Consider the following 12,753-nt stretch of genomic DNA (forward strand, 5'->3'; position numbering starts at 1 on the left):
GACACCTCGGCCCCGCACTCACCCTGGCAGCCTGTTGACCTTGTCCTTCTCCCAGGACACCTGGCGCTCCCAGGTGGCCAGCCTGAGCAGCCAGCTGAGGGAGGAGCAGAGCGAGCGTGCCCGAGCCCAGAGCCGCGTGGGGCAGCTGCACAGGGCGCTGGTCCGGGCAGAGGAAGGTGAGGTCCCTTCCCCACCTTCTCTGGGGATTCCAGGGAGACACCCAGACCAGCACCCATCAAGTTGGGGGGACACACTGCCCCAGAGACCATGAAAAGCCCTCCCGCCGCGCCGGCCTCCTGCCCTTCCCACCCAGGGCCTCGGCACTGGCTGCGCCCACCCTTGGAGTCTTCTCCCCCCCCGCCCCCCCACCGTCACCTCAGAGAGGCCCCCTGCCCTGCTGGCCACCCCCACCGCATTTCTGTCCCCCTGTCCCCGTTAGTGGTTCACACGGGGGCTGGGCCCAGGACCGGACCATCTGGAAGGGAAGGAGGCCAGAGGGAAGGATGGGGGGGAGGGGCCTGGAGCTCAGAGGCAGGGAGGAGTCCCCCGGGGGCCTCAGCCCCCACCCTCTGGGTGCAGGTGCGGTGGGAGGGGACGACCCCTTCCCCTAGACCTGGGAGCCAGGTGGCCACCCCACTCACCCCACAGGCTGGCGCCAGGCAGAGGGGGAGGCAGGCGGCGCCCAGGCCACAAGGGCCCTGCAGGAGGAGGCGCTGCGGAGACTGCAGGCAGAGCACCTGGCGAGTGTGCGGTCTGCGGGCCAGGAGAGGAGGTGGCTCCAGGTGGGGCCCCGCCCCGGGGCCGGGAGGGGGAGGGGCCGTCTAAGGTCCCCGTGGGCGGGTGGCCTCCAGGGGCGCTGGGTCCCTCGCTGTCTCTGAAATGGTCCTAGCCCTTGTTTTACAGACTGGGGAAACTGAGTCCTGGGCAGAGAGACTTGGTCTGGAGGCAGAGCCTGAGAAGGGCAGACCCCTGGTCTCCTTCTCGGGGTCCCACCTCTGCTGCCGGGGGACCGCTTTTGGCCCCGTGTCCCTCACATGGGGAAGGAGGTGACGCAGCACGAACTCACCCAATGTCCCCAGTGTGAACTCTGTGCTGTGAAGGTGGTCTGGGGTCTGCGCTTTTCAGGTGAGGAGTCCGGGCCCAGAGAGGGGCTGGCCCCGGCCTCCCCACCCCGCCCAGCCCAGGCCTGGGGGCTCGGAGGATGGGGTGTCCGGGGCCGAGGCCCCACACCAGGAAGCTGAGGCTGCCGGCTGCCGAGTGGGGACTCGGCTCTCTGCCCGGGGCCCCGAGAGAGACTTGTGAGGCAAAAGGCCATTTCTGTTCAAGACCCTTGTGGCCGAAGCCGCTGGGGCGATGATGGGCCGGTGCGGCGGGGGGCAGCAGGACTGGTGAGGTGTGGACCCGAGAAACAGGGGAGGCGGGCGGGGCCGAGTTCCGTGTTCCACATGTGTTCGCGTGTGCACCCCATGCACGTTTGAAAATGAGGTTGAACTGCACCGTCCCATCAGCCCTCGCAAACAGGACACTCAGACGCTCCGCACTGGGTCTGTCTCCCGAACGGACCCGCGTCAGAGCGCCGGGCGGGGCTCCCCCACGGCCTCGGGTCCTGGCGGCAACCGTCTCCTCTTCCCGAGCGTGTTCGGCCTGTGGGCTGCGACTGCCTGCTGTTCAGAACTCAAAGTGTCTCGCTGCTCGAGCTTTTCCAGGTCCGGGGGCCTCTGTGCCCGGTGCCCACGTCGGTCCCGAGCCCCACGTCACCTGATGCGGCACGGCCCACCACCCACCCTTTCTGACCCTCCTCCCACCAGCCTGGCCGCATTTCCGCTCCACCGCGGTGCGTGCCTCTCCCGGGGGGACTCGTTCCTCTCACAGCCGTCGTGGACATTTGTTCTGCCCCTCTGCTTTAACACTTCCTCACGACCTCCACTCTGTCCTCGATGTAGGTCTGTCGCTCTCCCCTTCCCTGTGGCGCCCGCATCCTGCCCTCGTCTGTCTCCCTGGTCTGGGGGGCACGGGAGCCTTACGGCGGTGAACTCGGCAGCAAAGTCACGCTGGGCTCAGGGACTGTGGGTGGCAGCCGGACCCCTTCCTGTGTCCTGGCCTCCCCCAGCTGCCAGGTCTCTGCACCTGTGTCCTGGGGGCACCCACCCACCCCCCTCTTTCTGCTCAGTGCCGGCCAGTCCCTGCAGAGCCGGCCCCAAGCCTGCATTTGGTGCGCTCCCACTCAGCCGTGGAGGCCCAGGGAGCCCCCCGACTCATGCGCCCCCAGCCCTGCAGGGCGGGAGTCCCACGTGGGTGGCTGGTTCTCTCCTGGGTCCTCCCCTGGGGCTGGAAGAGACCCCTTACGGTTCACTCAGGGTGTGGCAGGGTCCAGCGTCCTGTGGGCCCGGGACCAAAGTCCCGTTTCCCAGCCATCAGCCAAGGATGGAGCAGCTTCTAGAAGTTTCTCCCAGCCCCTGCTGGGCCTCCACATAGGCCCTCCCTCGGAGCCCTCAGCCCAGACCTCGATGCCGCTTGGCCCACCCGGAGAGCCGCTTGCTCTCCCTTGGGTCGGTCGCCAGCCTTCATCACATCTGCAAACCCTGTTCCCACGCGATGTGACACCACCCCAGGGTGACCTCGCGGCCCGTGGTCCTGGTCCCTCTGTGACTGCCGACTACCGGGCCCAGTGGTGGGTGGAACATGCCAGCTGAACCCTGGTGCACGCAGGCGTCGGGGCGGGGGGGGGGGGGACCAGGGGAGCCCCATCCCTGCAGAGGGCCGGCCCGTGCTCAGATTCCAGGCCGTCAGTCCGCCCGCCAACCCGGTCTCAGCCCGTTCCGGGAACGGGTGGTTGCGGCAGGGTACTTGCCGAGGGGGGGCGCCCAGTCACTACTGAAATTTGGGACGTAGCCGGCCCGCACTATTCGGGCCTGCGCTCCGCGAGCCTGCTCTGCAGCAGCGCCTGGTCCCGGCCCACCTGGAGGACCTCTCTCCTCCCCACGCTTCCCCGCCCACTTGTCCTGAAGTTCACAGCAGCCCGGCTCCGCTCTCCCGGCCCGTCCTCCTTACCGACCTTGAACTGCCCCCTCCCAGGTTCAGTGCCACTGACCCGTGTTCAGCTGCGCTTGCGTTTTCGTCTCGTGACAGCTTCCCCGCAGGCTCCCGCCCTGAGAACGTCAGTCAGCCCTTCCCGACACGCACTCCGCTCTGTCCCTGTTCCAGACCCTCGGCCCCGGTTCCTCAGGACTCGGTCTCTTGGACCACAGTTCATCGCCCCTTATGTCGTGTTTCCCTCCTCCACACGTCTTCAGAGAGGGAGAGGATCCCTCGGGGGCTCCGTGTGACCCTGAAATGTCAGGCCCAGACGAAAGGCAGAGAGAAGTTCTAGTCTGGGCTGTGGGGGCTGTGGGGGGCCAGCTGCTCCGTTCCCTGAGCGAGGTGGGAGGGGGCCGCCTTGGTCCTGGCCCCCAGGGGCCTCCCCTCCACATCCCGCAGCCCCTCCGGCCTGGCCCTGAAGCCGGGGTCCCAGGGCACCAGTGGTTTCCACCTGGGGTCTTCATGCGTGGGTGCTGCGGGCACTTCCGGGTGCCGTTCAGACCTCCTGGGCCCATTCTCGTTTTTCTGCTTGATTGAGAATTCATTCAATCTTTTAGGGAAGTGTGTACACTAGAATCTATCAGTATCATGTCAAATTTTTCGAGAATTCTGGCAATTGCCATTTCTTTTATTTGTAGGCCAGCTTGCTCTGACCGCTTCTCCTCTCCCAGAAGCCCTACTCTCCAGGTCCAGGGGAGGTCACCCCGAGTTCTGTGACCTGCTGGCCGTTGCAGTGGCGTGGGGGGCGGGTGGAGCCTCGCCTGGGTCTCCGGCAAACCCAGGCGGACGCGAGTGTGGCCGAGCCGCTGCAGGACCCTCCCCGCACCGTGAGCCAGAGCAAGGTCGGCATGCGGCACGTCCGCGAACTGGGCTTCTCTCCGTTCTGCATAAGCCAATGTGTTTGTCAAGAGAAAGCTAATTAAAAACATATTTTTCTAATTAAATGGTAGGCTGTGCTATGCAAACAGTAAGATTCTTGTTTGAGAGCAAAGCCCTCCCGTCTCCGGGGATTCACTGGAGCCACAGTGCAGAGGGAGCCCGGGCGTGAGGACCCAGCCCTGCATCCCGCCCCCGACCCTGACGCGGAGCCAGGGCACAGTGACCTCCTGGCACCTGGACCTGCCCCAGTGCCGGCCCCGCCCCACCCCGCCCCTCCTGACAATGCTCCCCCAGGCCCGGACTGAACTCAGTCCCCGGGTTCTGGAAGCAAAGCCAGGGAGCCCTCGGCCTCCTGGGCACAGGTCCACGATCTGTCTCGGCACCGCTTTGGGGTGTCGTCTGCATCGGCCTCTTTTGTTAAGATGACCTTCCCTTCTCGAAGTGAATCCGTGAGGCATCTTTTTCCATCACCTGGAGTGATCCGAATAGTCTAAGCGTTCAGCATTTTAGAGGCTCAGGGTGAACTCGCCGGCACCCTCACGCCCTCTGACACCCGGGTGCACTCCCCTCCGGCTCTGTCCCATTTCGGCTCGTCTCCAGTTCGCCGCCCCGGCGTGGGTCAGCTGTTGGCACCTGGCCGCCGCCCACCTCTGCCGTCACCGTGGTCACGTCTGCAGTTAGAGCTGTTGTGGGGGTTCAGTTTGCTTCCCCGAGTCCCGCAGGCCGGCAGTCTGCCTCTCCTCCCGGTCTTTCGGAGAATCAGCTTCCGTCTGTTCTCGATTCCGTCTCTGTTTTCCTTCCAGCTGCATCTTCTTCAGCACCCTCTTCGGGTCGTTGTCGTTCTGATTTCCGACGGTGACTAAGCTGTGTGCCTCTGTCCGCACATTCTCTCTCGCTTGCAAGTGTCGGTGTCCCCGGGTGCGGTTTGCTGCGGGAGCCGTGGCTTTCCGATGAGAGTTCTTTTCCTTTCTACCCGTTTTCTAGCAGCTTCGTTTTTATTTCTCCTTTAGTTCAAGGGTGGTGGTTGCTTCTGTGAGGAAGATTCCACTGTGGCCCGGGTGCTGTGGGTCCCGTGATCGGCTCCCAACGGAGTCGGGCTCGGCTTCCTGATTTGTCGGGTGTTTACCTCTTGCTTTCTTGGTCGGCTTTGGTCCCTGCGTTTGGAGGCAGACCAGCCAAGCTGACTGCCGAGTGCACGGAGAAGAATGGAGGGTCACAACCAATTAGACACCAGTGTGGTGGCGGCGGGAGCGGCAGCACCGGCTGCACAGGGAGGCCAGCGCGGCGGAGGGGCCATCTTCCGCTAACCCGCACCGGGCCCCCGGCTGGGCCGCCGCGGCTCACCGTGCAAAGTGAGGGACTCCACGCCCCTTCTCTCCGAGCGGCCCTGGGCTCCCTGTGTCCTGGGACTGGCCGGAGTGTGGAACCCGCGGCGATGGGTGGACACGTGTCTCAAGCGGCTGAAAAGGTGTCAGGCTGAGGACCCGACCCCCGGGGCCTAGAGGATGCACTGGCCAGGGTCTCCTCCTCCTCATGGCACTGCAGGCTGCTTGCTGAGACCCGCCCACCGTGGGGGCGCAAGGTGCTTTCCGAGCTTCCTCCCGCAGCCCCCTCAGTTCACAGCGGCCCCTCCCACCCTCCTCCTGGCTCCGGACCCACGGACAATAACCCTGTGAGGCTGCACCGCCCTGTGCCACAGATGGGGAGACCGAGGCCCCGGCCCGAGCCCATCTCCTCCCCACCCGGCCCCCAGGTTGGAGCCACAGGGGCCAACGCTCGAGGCTGGGCAGGGGCCGGGGTCGCACTTTCCGGTGGCCACGGGGACCCTCAGAGTGAACCTGGCTGTGCGGCTTGCTTGGCCAGCGCCCATCTCGTGCCGGACCAGGACTCAGAAGCAGCGCAACACAGCAGATGTGACGCGGCCAGTGCTGTTCAGTGTGACGGCAGAAGCTGGGCCCGGTGCCCCATGGGAGTGGTCCGGCCCCGGTGCAGGGCCAGGGAGCGCTCGAACCATAGTTGAAGGAAGCCTCTGCTTTTCTGCTGGAAAAGGCGTACGAACAGAAAATTGTGATGTTCAAAGTTGCAAGGGAGGGTGAAATGTCACCGTTTCAGGGACAGGCATGGCCCTCCTCCCTTTCCTCTCACCAAGTACTAAAGTGTGTCCGGGGCTCCGCCGTCTCCAGCCCCTCCAGCAGCCCTCGGCGTCAGCGCCGGCAATGACAACAAAGTGAGAGGCGGGACTCAACGGGTTGTGTCCCCTCAAACCCCACCCCCGGAACACGACCGCTGGGGCTCCCGGGGGCCCCCACCCTCAGGCCCCACCCCGACTCTGTGCCCTGTCTCCCTCTCACCACCCCCGCACCCTCGCCCACACTCACCGAGGCACCGGCAGTGCCTGGTCCCGTGCAACTGGTCCTTTCCAGGCCTGTGCCCCCTGACCCCTTGGGGCACCCCACAGAGGGACCGGCCCGTCCCCCCGATGTCCACCAGCGCCCCCCCTGCACAGCCATCTCCTCCGTCCCTCCGCCCGATGTCCGTGTGGTGGGGCCCCTGCCTCCCCTTCTCTAGCCTCCAGAGCCACACTGTCCCCGAGTTCCGTGACTCCTGAGACCCCTCAACACCGAACCCCAAACCTTCACCCCCAAACACGCCCCCCCACCTACTTTTCTGTCAGGTGAGTGGGTCTGGGACCACCCGCAGCCCGTGCCTGGGAGCTCCCAGCACGGCCCCTCCAGGCCCCTCTACCCCCCGCCAGAGTCCAGCCACTCTGTCCGACATCAGACCCCACCCAATCGGAGGCACTGGCCACCTCTTCCACGGAACGTGTGGGAGATCCCAGCTGGAGACCTGCCCACCTCTCAGAGCCGTGCTGGGTCCCAGGCCAACCCAAGTTCCTCACAACGGAGCCTGTATAGAACTCACGAGAGGTCCCCGGGGACCCCCGAGGGGTGGCTAGAGGCCCAGGGGACAAGAAGGCTCTGAGCAGAGGGGTGACGGGGCAGGGCAGGGCCGCTGGTGTGAGTAGTGTCTGTGTGGGGCCCAGAGCCATCCACTGGGCTCAGGGCTGAGCAGGGCTCAAGGTGGGGGTCCAGGGCTGGGCAGCGGGCACAGCCCTGAGGCGGGGGAGTAATGGCTGGGGTGCGGTGCCGCCGCGCAGGGCCCGAGCCTGTCAGGCTCCAAGGGCTCAGAGGGACTCTGGCCTTCGTTCCAAGTCTGGAGGCAGCGAAGGGGCACCAGGTGTGTCTTTGAGGCCACTTGGGCCACAGCACAGAACTGGGACCCCCGAGGCTGCACCCAGACCGCCGGTCTGTGCACGGGACACATGGCCAGTCATGCCACCTTGCACCCCAGCCACCTGCTGCGGGCCACACGCAGACACCCACGTCCCCTTCCCCAGGAGCAGCTGGACGTGCTACACTGGGCCCTGGACGCGAGCAGGACACACAGCCAGGGCCCCGCCCAGAAGAGTCACCTGCTGGAAGGCCAGGTCCCTGGCCTGGAGCGCAGGTGCCCGGCGGCGGAGAGAGCTCTGGGGGCCCCTCGGCAGGTGAGAGCCCCAGACGGCAGGCCCCGCACCCCTTCACGGAGTCATCCCCAGGGCGTGAGCAGGGGTCCCAGTGTCCAGGCACCGCCCGAGGCCCCGCCGACAGACCAGGAACCGAGGAGGGTTCCCTCCCCCATATGACCCTCTCCCTGCCCGAGGGGGCCGCCCGCAGGGGGAGCTCAGGATGCTTTGCACACACCCGGCTTGGACACAGACTCCGACGGGTGGTCCCTAGAGAGGGGTCAGGGGTCCCGTGCCAGGCTGAAGCCCTGCACGTGTGTCCTGCTGCCCAGGAGACCTAGCAGGGGGTGGCCCAGAGCCTCTGTGAGCACGCCTGGGCCGCGTCCGGGCGGAGGGTCGCTGCCTGTCCCCCAGGGCAGGGATCCGAAGCAGAGTTGGGGCCCAGACCGGGGAGGGGCTCAGGGACGAGCGCCTGCCGACTGGGCACAGACACCCACACAGCTGCCATCCCTCCCACAGCGGCACTGGCCCTGGGCGGGGCTCACCTGTGCAGGGAGATCCAGGTGCCTGCCACACCCAGCTGTTCCAGGCAGCGGTGGCCAGCTGCTCAGAGCAGGTGGGGGAGGCAGTGTTAAGTGTCGCCCCCACAGACATTGCAGGGGCCCCCTCAGGTCCAGGGGATCCCTGGGCTTGTCACTGGGCCACCTGCCCACCGAGCCCTGTGAAGACTGGCGCCCCGGCGGGGCAGGCTCCTCTGGTCTGGGCAGTGCGGCCCAAGGGCTCCGCCCCACTGGCCGGCGGTGTGAGTGCCTGGCGCTCGGACTCTGAGCAGAAAGGTGCCCACAGGGCGCATGGGACCCAGGGAGGAGAGGAAGGGGCGGGCAGGGCCCTGGGAGAGGTGCAGGCCACGCTGCTGGGCAGGAAGGCGCTGTTCAGTCCTGTCGGGGACAGGCCGGACCAGCAGCAGCCGGGGTCCCGGGGACAGGTTGGGGGTGATGGCTGCCTGTGCGCCGAGCACACACGGCCCCCAGGGGGGGGGTCTGTCCCCAGTGCCAGGCAGGCCCTGGCCACCAGGCCCACACCATTCAGCTGCGGGAGACTCAGGGACGGGAGGGCTTTCCAGAGGGGAGTGGCCAAGTCGGGGTTGGGGGCAGGGACCCTGGGGACAGGATTGGGTTCTGGATGGGGGCAGAGTCCCGCGTAGGTCAGGACAATCACTGGACAGCCCTCAGCCCACCCCAGGCCACCTGCCCATCCAGGAAGGAGGGCGGCCAGCAGGGCACAGTCACCAGGACCCCTCGCTCCTCCTGCAGGGCAGGCCCAGCGCTGAGCTCCGGAACCCCGGTGGGGGCAGGCAGGCGCGGCTAATGAGCTCCAGGAGGTCGGCTGTGGGGGCTGCAAACCCACAAACCCCGTCCCGGTGTCTCAGGAGGGGAAGCCCGGCCGCGGCCGAGTGTTTGCTTTGGACCCACTTCTCTCTGTTTCACACGCGCTGCCAGGACCATCTGTGGGGGCTTCAGGGGCAGGACTCCCTTGCTCGGCGGAGGGTGTGTTTCTCGCAGTCCTGGAGGAGGAGGGAGCCCTTGCTTCTGTGGTGCTCTGACCACCGACCCCACAGTTTCTCCCCACATGGCCCTCCCTGATTGGGGGCCCCCGTGGCCCCAGATACGACCCTGCAGGGGCGGAGGGCCTGGGCCCAGCTGCTGGCAGGCTGGTGCCCGAGAAGCAGGAGCCGGTGCCCAGCAGCACCAGCGTCCGGGGCTCAGTTCCTTCCTCCAAAGGGCTCCCCCGGGGGCAGATGGGGCCCCAGCCAGAGCGCTGCCTCCTGGCACTGGGTGTCGGACCCCAGCCCACTCCTCCTGCCCTGTGCCCGCAAGCGGCAGGTGGGTGGGGGGAGCGGCAAAGAAGGGGGCTCCGCTCAGGCCACTGGCAGCTCTAAGGACAGATGGTGGGGACAGTGACACAACAGGTCACTTGATAGGACCGGGTGCTGTGTGTTCGGGTGGACACAGGGTGCCGGGCCCCACAAGGCAGGGAGGGCAGCCGAGAGGCCCCGCTGAGGACAGCTCTGAAGCAGATGGCGACTTGGCCCCGTTCCCTTCGGCTTCCGTCCCGGCTCAGCTGTCGGTGTCCCTGGTGGGGCTGGAGGTCCTGGCCCGGGCAGCGCCCTGACCCCACCCCACCAGTGCTCTGGGGACCCAGGGCCCTTCCCAGAGGCACCTGCATGGTCACCCGAGAGAAGGCCGGTCCGACCACCGTCAGCTGCCGCTCTAGGCTCCGCTCCCGCAGCCGGAGCAGGACCGGTCAGGGCGAGGGGAGGAGCCGCTGGGCCAGCCTCTGTCTCAGAGCACAAGGACAGATGCACAGACGCCGCCCCAGACCACAGTGGCGTCTGACCGGCCACACCTGGGAGTGGTGCCTGGTCAGGGGACCTTGTGAGCTGGCGCAGGGGGCAGAGTGGGAAGAGAGTGGGGAGCCCGGCTGAGCAGGGCCAGGCTGCTCCCTGTGTGGGGGGAGGGGTGGAATCTCCCCTTTTCCGCTGGACGGAACCTCCACCCCCAGAAAAAGAACCTGCAGCAGGTAGGAGGCAGCCAGACCCAGCCTGTGGCACCTGCGGGAGCCAGGGTAGTGCCGTTAAAACGGACGCGAGTCTGCCCTGCAGGACCTCGGGTGGGACTCTCGCCCAAATGAGGCCCCGGCCCACTTGCCAGTCCTGGGCCAGGTGAGGGCAGGATGACAGGATGGAGACCCCCAGGGGCAGTGAGGTGCCCGAGTTCTCACCCAGGTCTGGACATCGGAGCTGCTCCAGGCCCTCGCCCAGCAGCCCCGGGAGCTGGCTGACCAGCACCAGCAAGACCTGGCCGGGGCGGGCCCACCAGGGGCGGGTGAAGGTGCTGGAGGGGCAGGTGGGGCAGCATCGGGGGCAGAGGCAGGGGAGCGGCGGGCCTGCCAGCCCTGGGTCTCAGCACTGCTGCCCCTCCCCCACTCCCCGCCAAGAGCCTCACTCAGCGAGAGGCTGGGCAGGTCTCCAGGGCGGGCCACCACCCTCTGCCCCCATCACCGCCCGCAAGGAGAGGCGGTGAGGATGGTCCCTTGCTCAGAGATGGCTGCCTGGGACCTGTCCAGACCGTGACCAGCAGACATGACCCCTGCACCGTCCTTCGGAGTCAGGAGGGGAGAGCAGCATGTGGGGGACAAGGCAGTGACACGATGTGACAGAGCCTCGGGCATGTGGCAAGGAAACCAAGACCCAGAGGTGACGTCACCGCCCAGTGTCACCCCCAAGCTAGTGTCCCTGACCCACCGAGCTGTTGATTCCTTATCACACTGAGCAAGTTCACGGCCTGAATGGAAGGGGGTCCTGAGCACATCAACTCCCAGGGAGACGGGGCCCCCAGCCCCTCCTGCGACAGGGCTCTGGGGGCGCTGGCCCAGGACCAGCCACCGGAGCTCTCGTCCGTCCCCAGGTGGCCAGCAGGAAGGAGCAGCTGGACCAGAAAGTGCCGCGGCAGCGACAGGCCCGCCTCCACCAGGCCACCCCAGCCAAGAAGTGAGCCCTGCGGGCGGCCCCCGCCAGGGCTGACGGGGCCGAGCACGCACCCTGACCAGCCGGGGCGGAGCACGGCCGGGGAAGCGGCACTCGTGTGGCTCAGGGGACCCCGCTGCACAGGGCGGGCCCGGTGCTGGCAGAGGGGCCAAGGCCGCGGGCAGCCCAGGCCACGCTCACCCCCAGGCCTCTCCTGGTCCTCGACCGCCGAGCTCCCCTGGCCCGTGACTCGGGTGTTCGCTGCCGCTGGACGGCTCCTGTGGGTGCTCCCACCAAGCAGCAACCCCAGCCACACCAGGTCCCCACCTGGACATGCTGATCGGAGTAGACCCTGGTGGCCAGGCCCCGCCAGGCCGGCTTTCTCGGCCAACGGCTGCATCCGTGCCCTTGGCTCTGTAAACACGGGGAAACACGTGGAAAACATTTCCACCGGCCGGAGCCAAAAACAGAATGTCCCACGAGGCCCAGCCCCACCTCCCACGTCCAGAGCCTGCGGAACCTTCCGGATCCAGGAACTGCAGGTCTGTCACGGTGGCAGGTGGCTGGAAATGACTCAGTCTTCCCCGTGACTCACTCACTGGCCGGGGAGGCGCAGGGTGTAACAGTCAGGCTTGCACAGGCTCCCACTTTCCCAGCCTGTGGCCCGGGCCGGTCCCTGGGATCGGCCCCCCCCCCGAGACGGGGCAGCGTCAGTGGTCCACCTGCCGGTGGTTTTCCTCATTCCCCCGTTAACGCTGGTCGGAGTGGTCGTGTCCTCGGCAAATGGCCTCCTTGCTTCTGTGAGTGACTGGCTCAGCACCGAGGTCCCTGTGGGCCCAGCTCATCTGGGAACCCCGTCATACCCTCAAGGACGGGGGCGGGAAGGGACGCACGCTCAGAAAGTCCCCCATCATGGTCACAGTAGGCTGCGGCCCACGAGTCTGGCTGTCTTCTGTCTCTTTCGAGACGGATCCGGCTTGTTTTCTGGTTGGACATAGGAGTGCAGTGACCACATGTTGAAAACTGACAAGAGTGACTGCTGGAAAGAGCTTCTTCAACGGTCGGCACTGCGCTGAGGAGGATCCGAAGCTCAGCACAGGCTCAGGGGGGACAGAGGTGGCCCTCGGCGATGGCTGCTTGGGGCAAAGGACAGTCAGTGGGGCGTGTGTGCACCCTGATATTCGCCCAGCTGGGGCGAGTAGCAGCCCTGCAGGTCTGTGCACCCCACTCCTGGGGAGTGTTCCCCCGAACAGGGACGGCCAGGGCCTGGCATTCGGTGGCCTCTGCCACCCTTGAACACCAGGTGTGCCCTTCCCCTGTGGGCCTTCTGCTGGGGTGGGGGCGGGATGGGGGGAAGGGGCCGGAAACTGGAGAGCGGAGTCAGGTCACCTCCCCTCCCCTCCGTGGAGGCCTGGCGGGTCCCTCTGCAGCCCCGCAAGGCCAGGCTGGCTCCCTGGCCTCCTCTTTCTCCTCTGTAACTCGGGGCGAACCCGCCCCAGAGGGCTGTTATGGTGAGTGCCACACAAGGTATGGCCCGGGCTGACGCCAGACGCCCCATCACCCCGTGGCTGCCGTGGCACTGGGCCCCGCCAGGTGTGGGGCACCAGTCTTCCCAGGTGTCAGAGGACCAGCCTGCAGCCACAGTGGGAGGGGCTCACGTCCGGAGGGAGCGGGAGGGCAGAGGGCCGTCCTGAAGCATGGCCCCCGCAGGCGGAAGGCAGCGAGGCCCCAGGACCACGGGAGTGTGACCGCTCTGAGGGACCGG

The 12,753-nt window shown here is 66.9% G+C and overlaps 1 protein-coding gene across 1 annotated transcript in view; it reads left to right on the plus strand.

Moving 5' to 3' along the window:
• Window positions 1-11,644, plus strand: part of CROCC2 (ciliary rootlet coiled-coil, rootletin family member 2) — a 51,372-nt gene extending 39,728 nt beyond the window's left edge. The window contains exons 29-32 of the mRNA XM_053655173.1: window positions 56-176; window positions 649-782; window positions 7,355-7,504; window positions 10,930-11,644. Coding sequence (XP_053511148.1) covers window positions 56-176; window positions 649-782; window positions 7,355-7,504; window positions 10,930-11,016 — 492 coding nt within the window. The 3' untranslated portion in view covers window positions 11,017-11,644. The remainder of the gene's footprint in view (window positions 1-55; window positions 177-648; window positions 783-7,354; window positions 7,505-10,929) is intronic.
• Window positions 11,645-12,753: the final 1,109 nt, after the last annotated feature.

This window comes from Artibeus jamaicensis, unplaced genomic scaffold (assembly GCF_021234435.1).
Source record: "Artibeus jamaicensis isolate MK-2021 breed Jamaican fruit bat unplaced genomic scaffold, CSHL_Jam_final contig_944, whole genome shotgun sequence".
Classification (NCBI taxonomy): domain Eukaryota; kingdom Metazoa; phylum Chordata; class Mammalia; order Chiroptera; family Phyllostomidae; genus Artibeus; species Artibeus jamaicensis.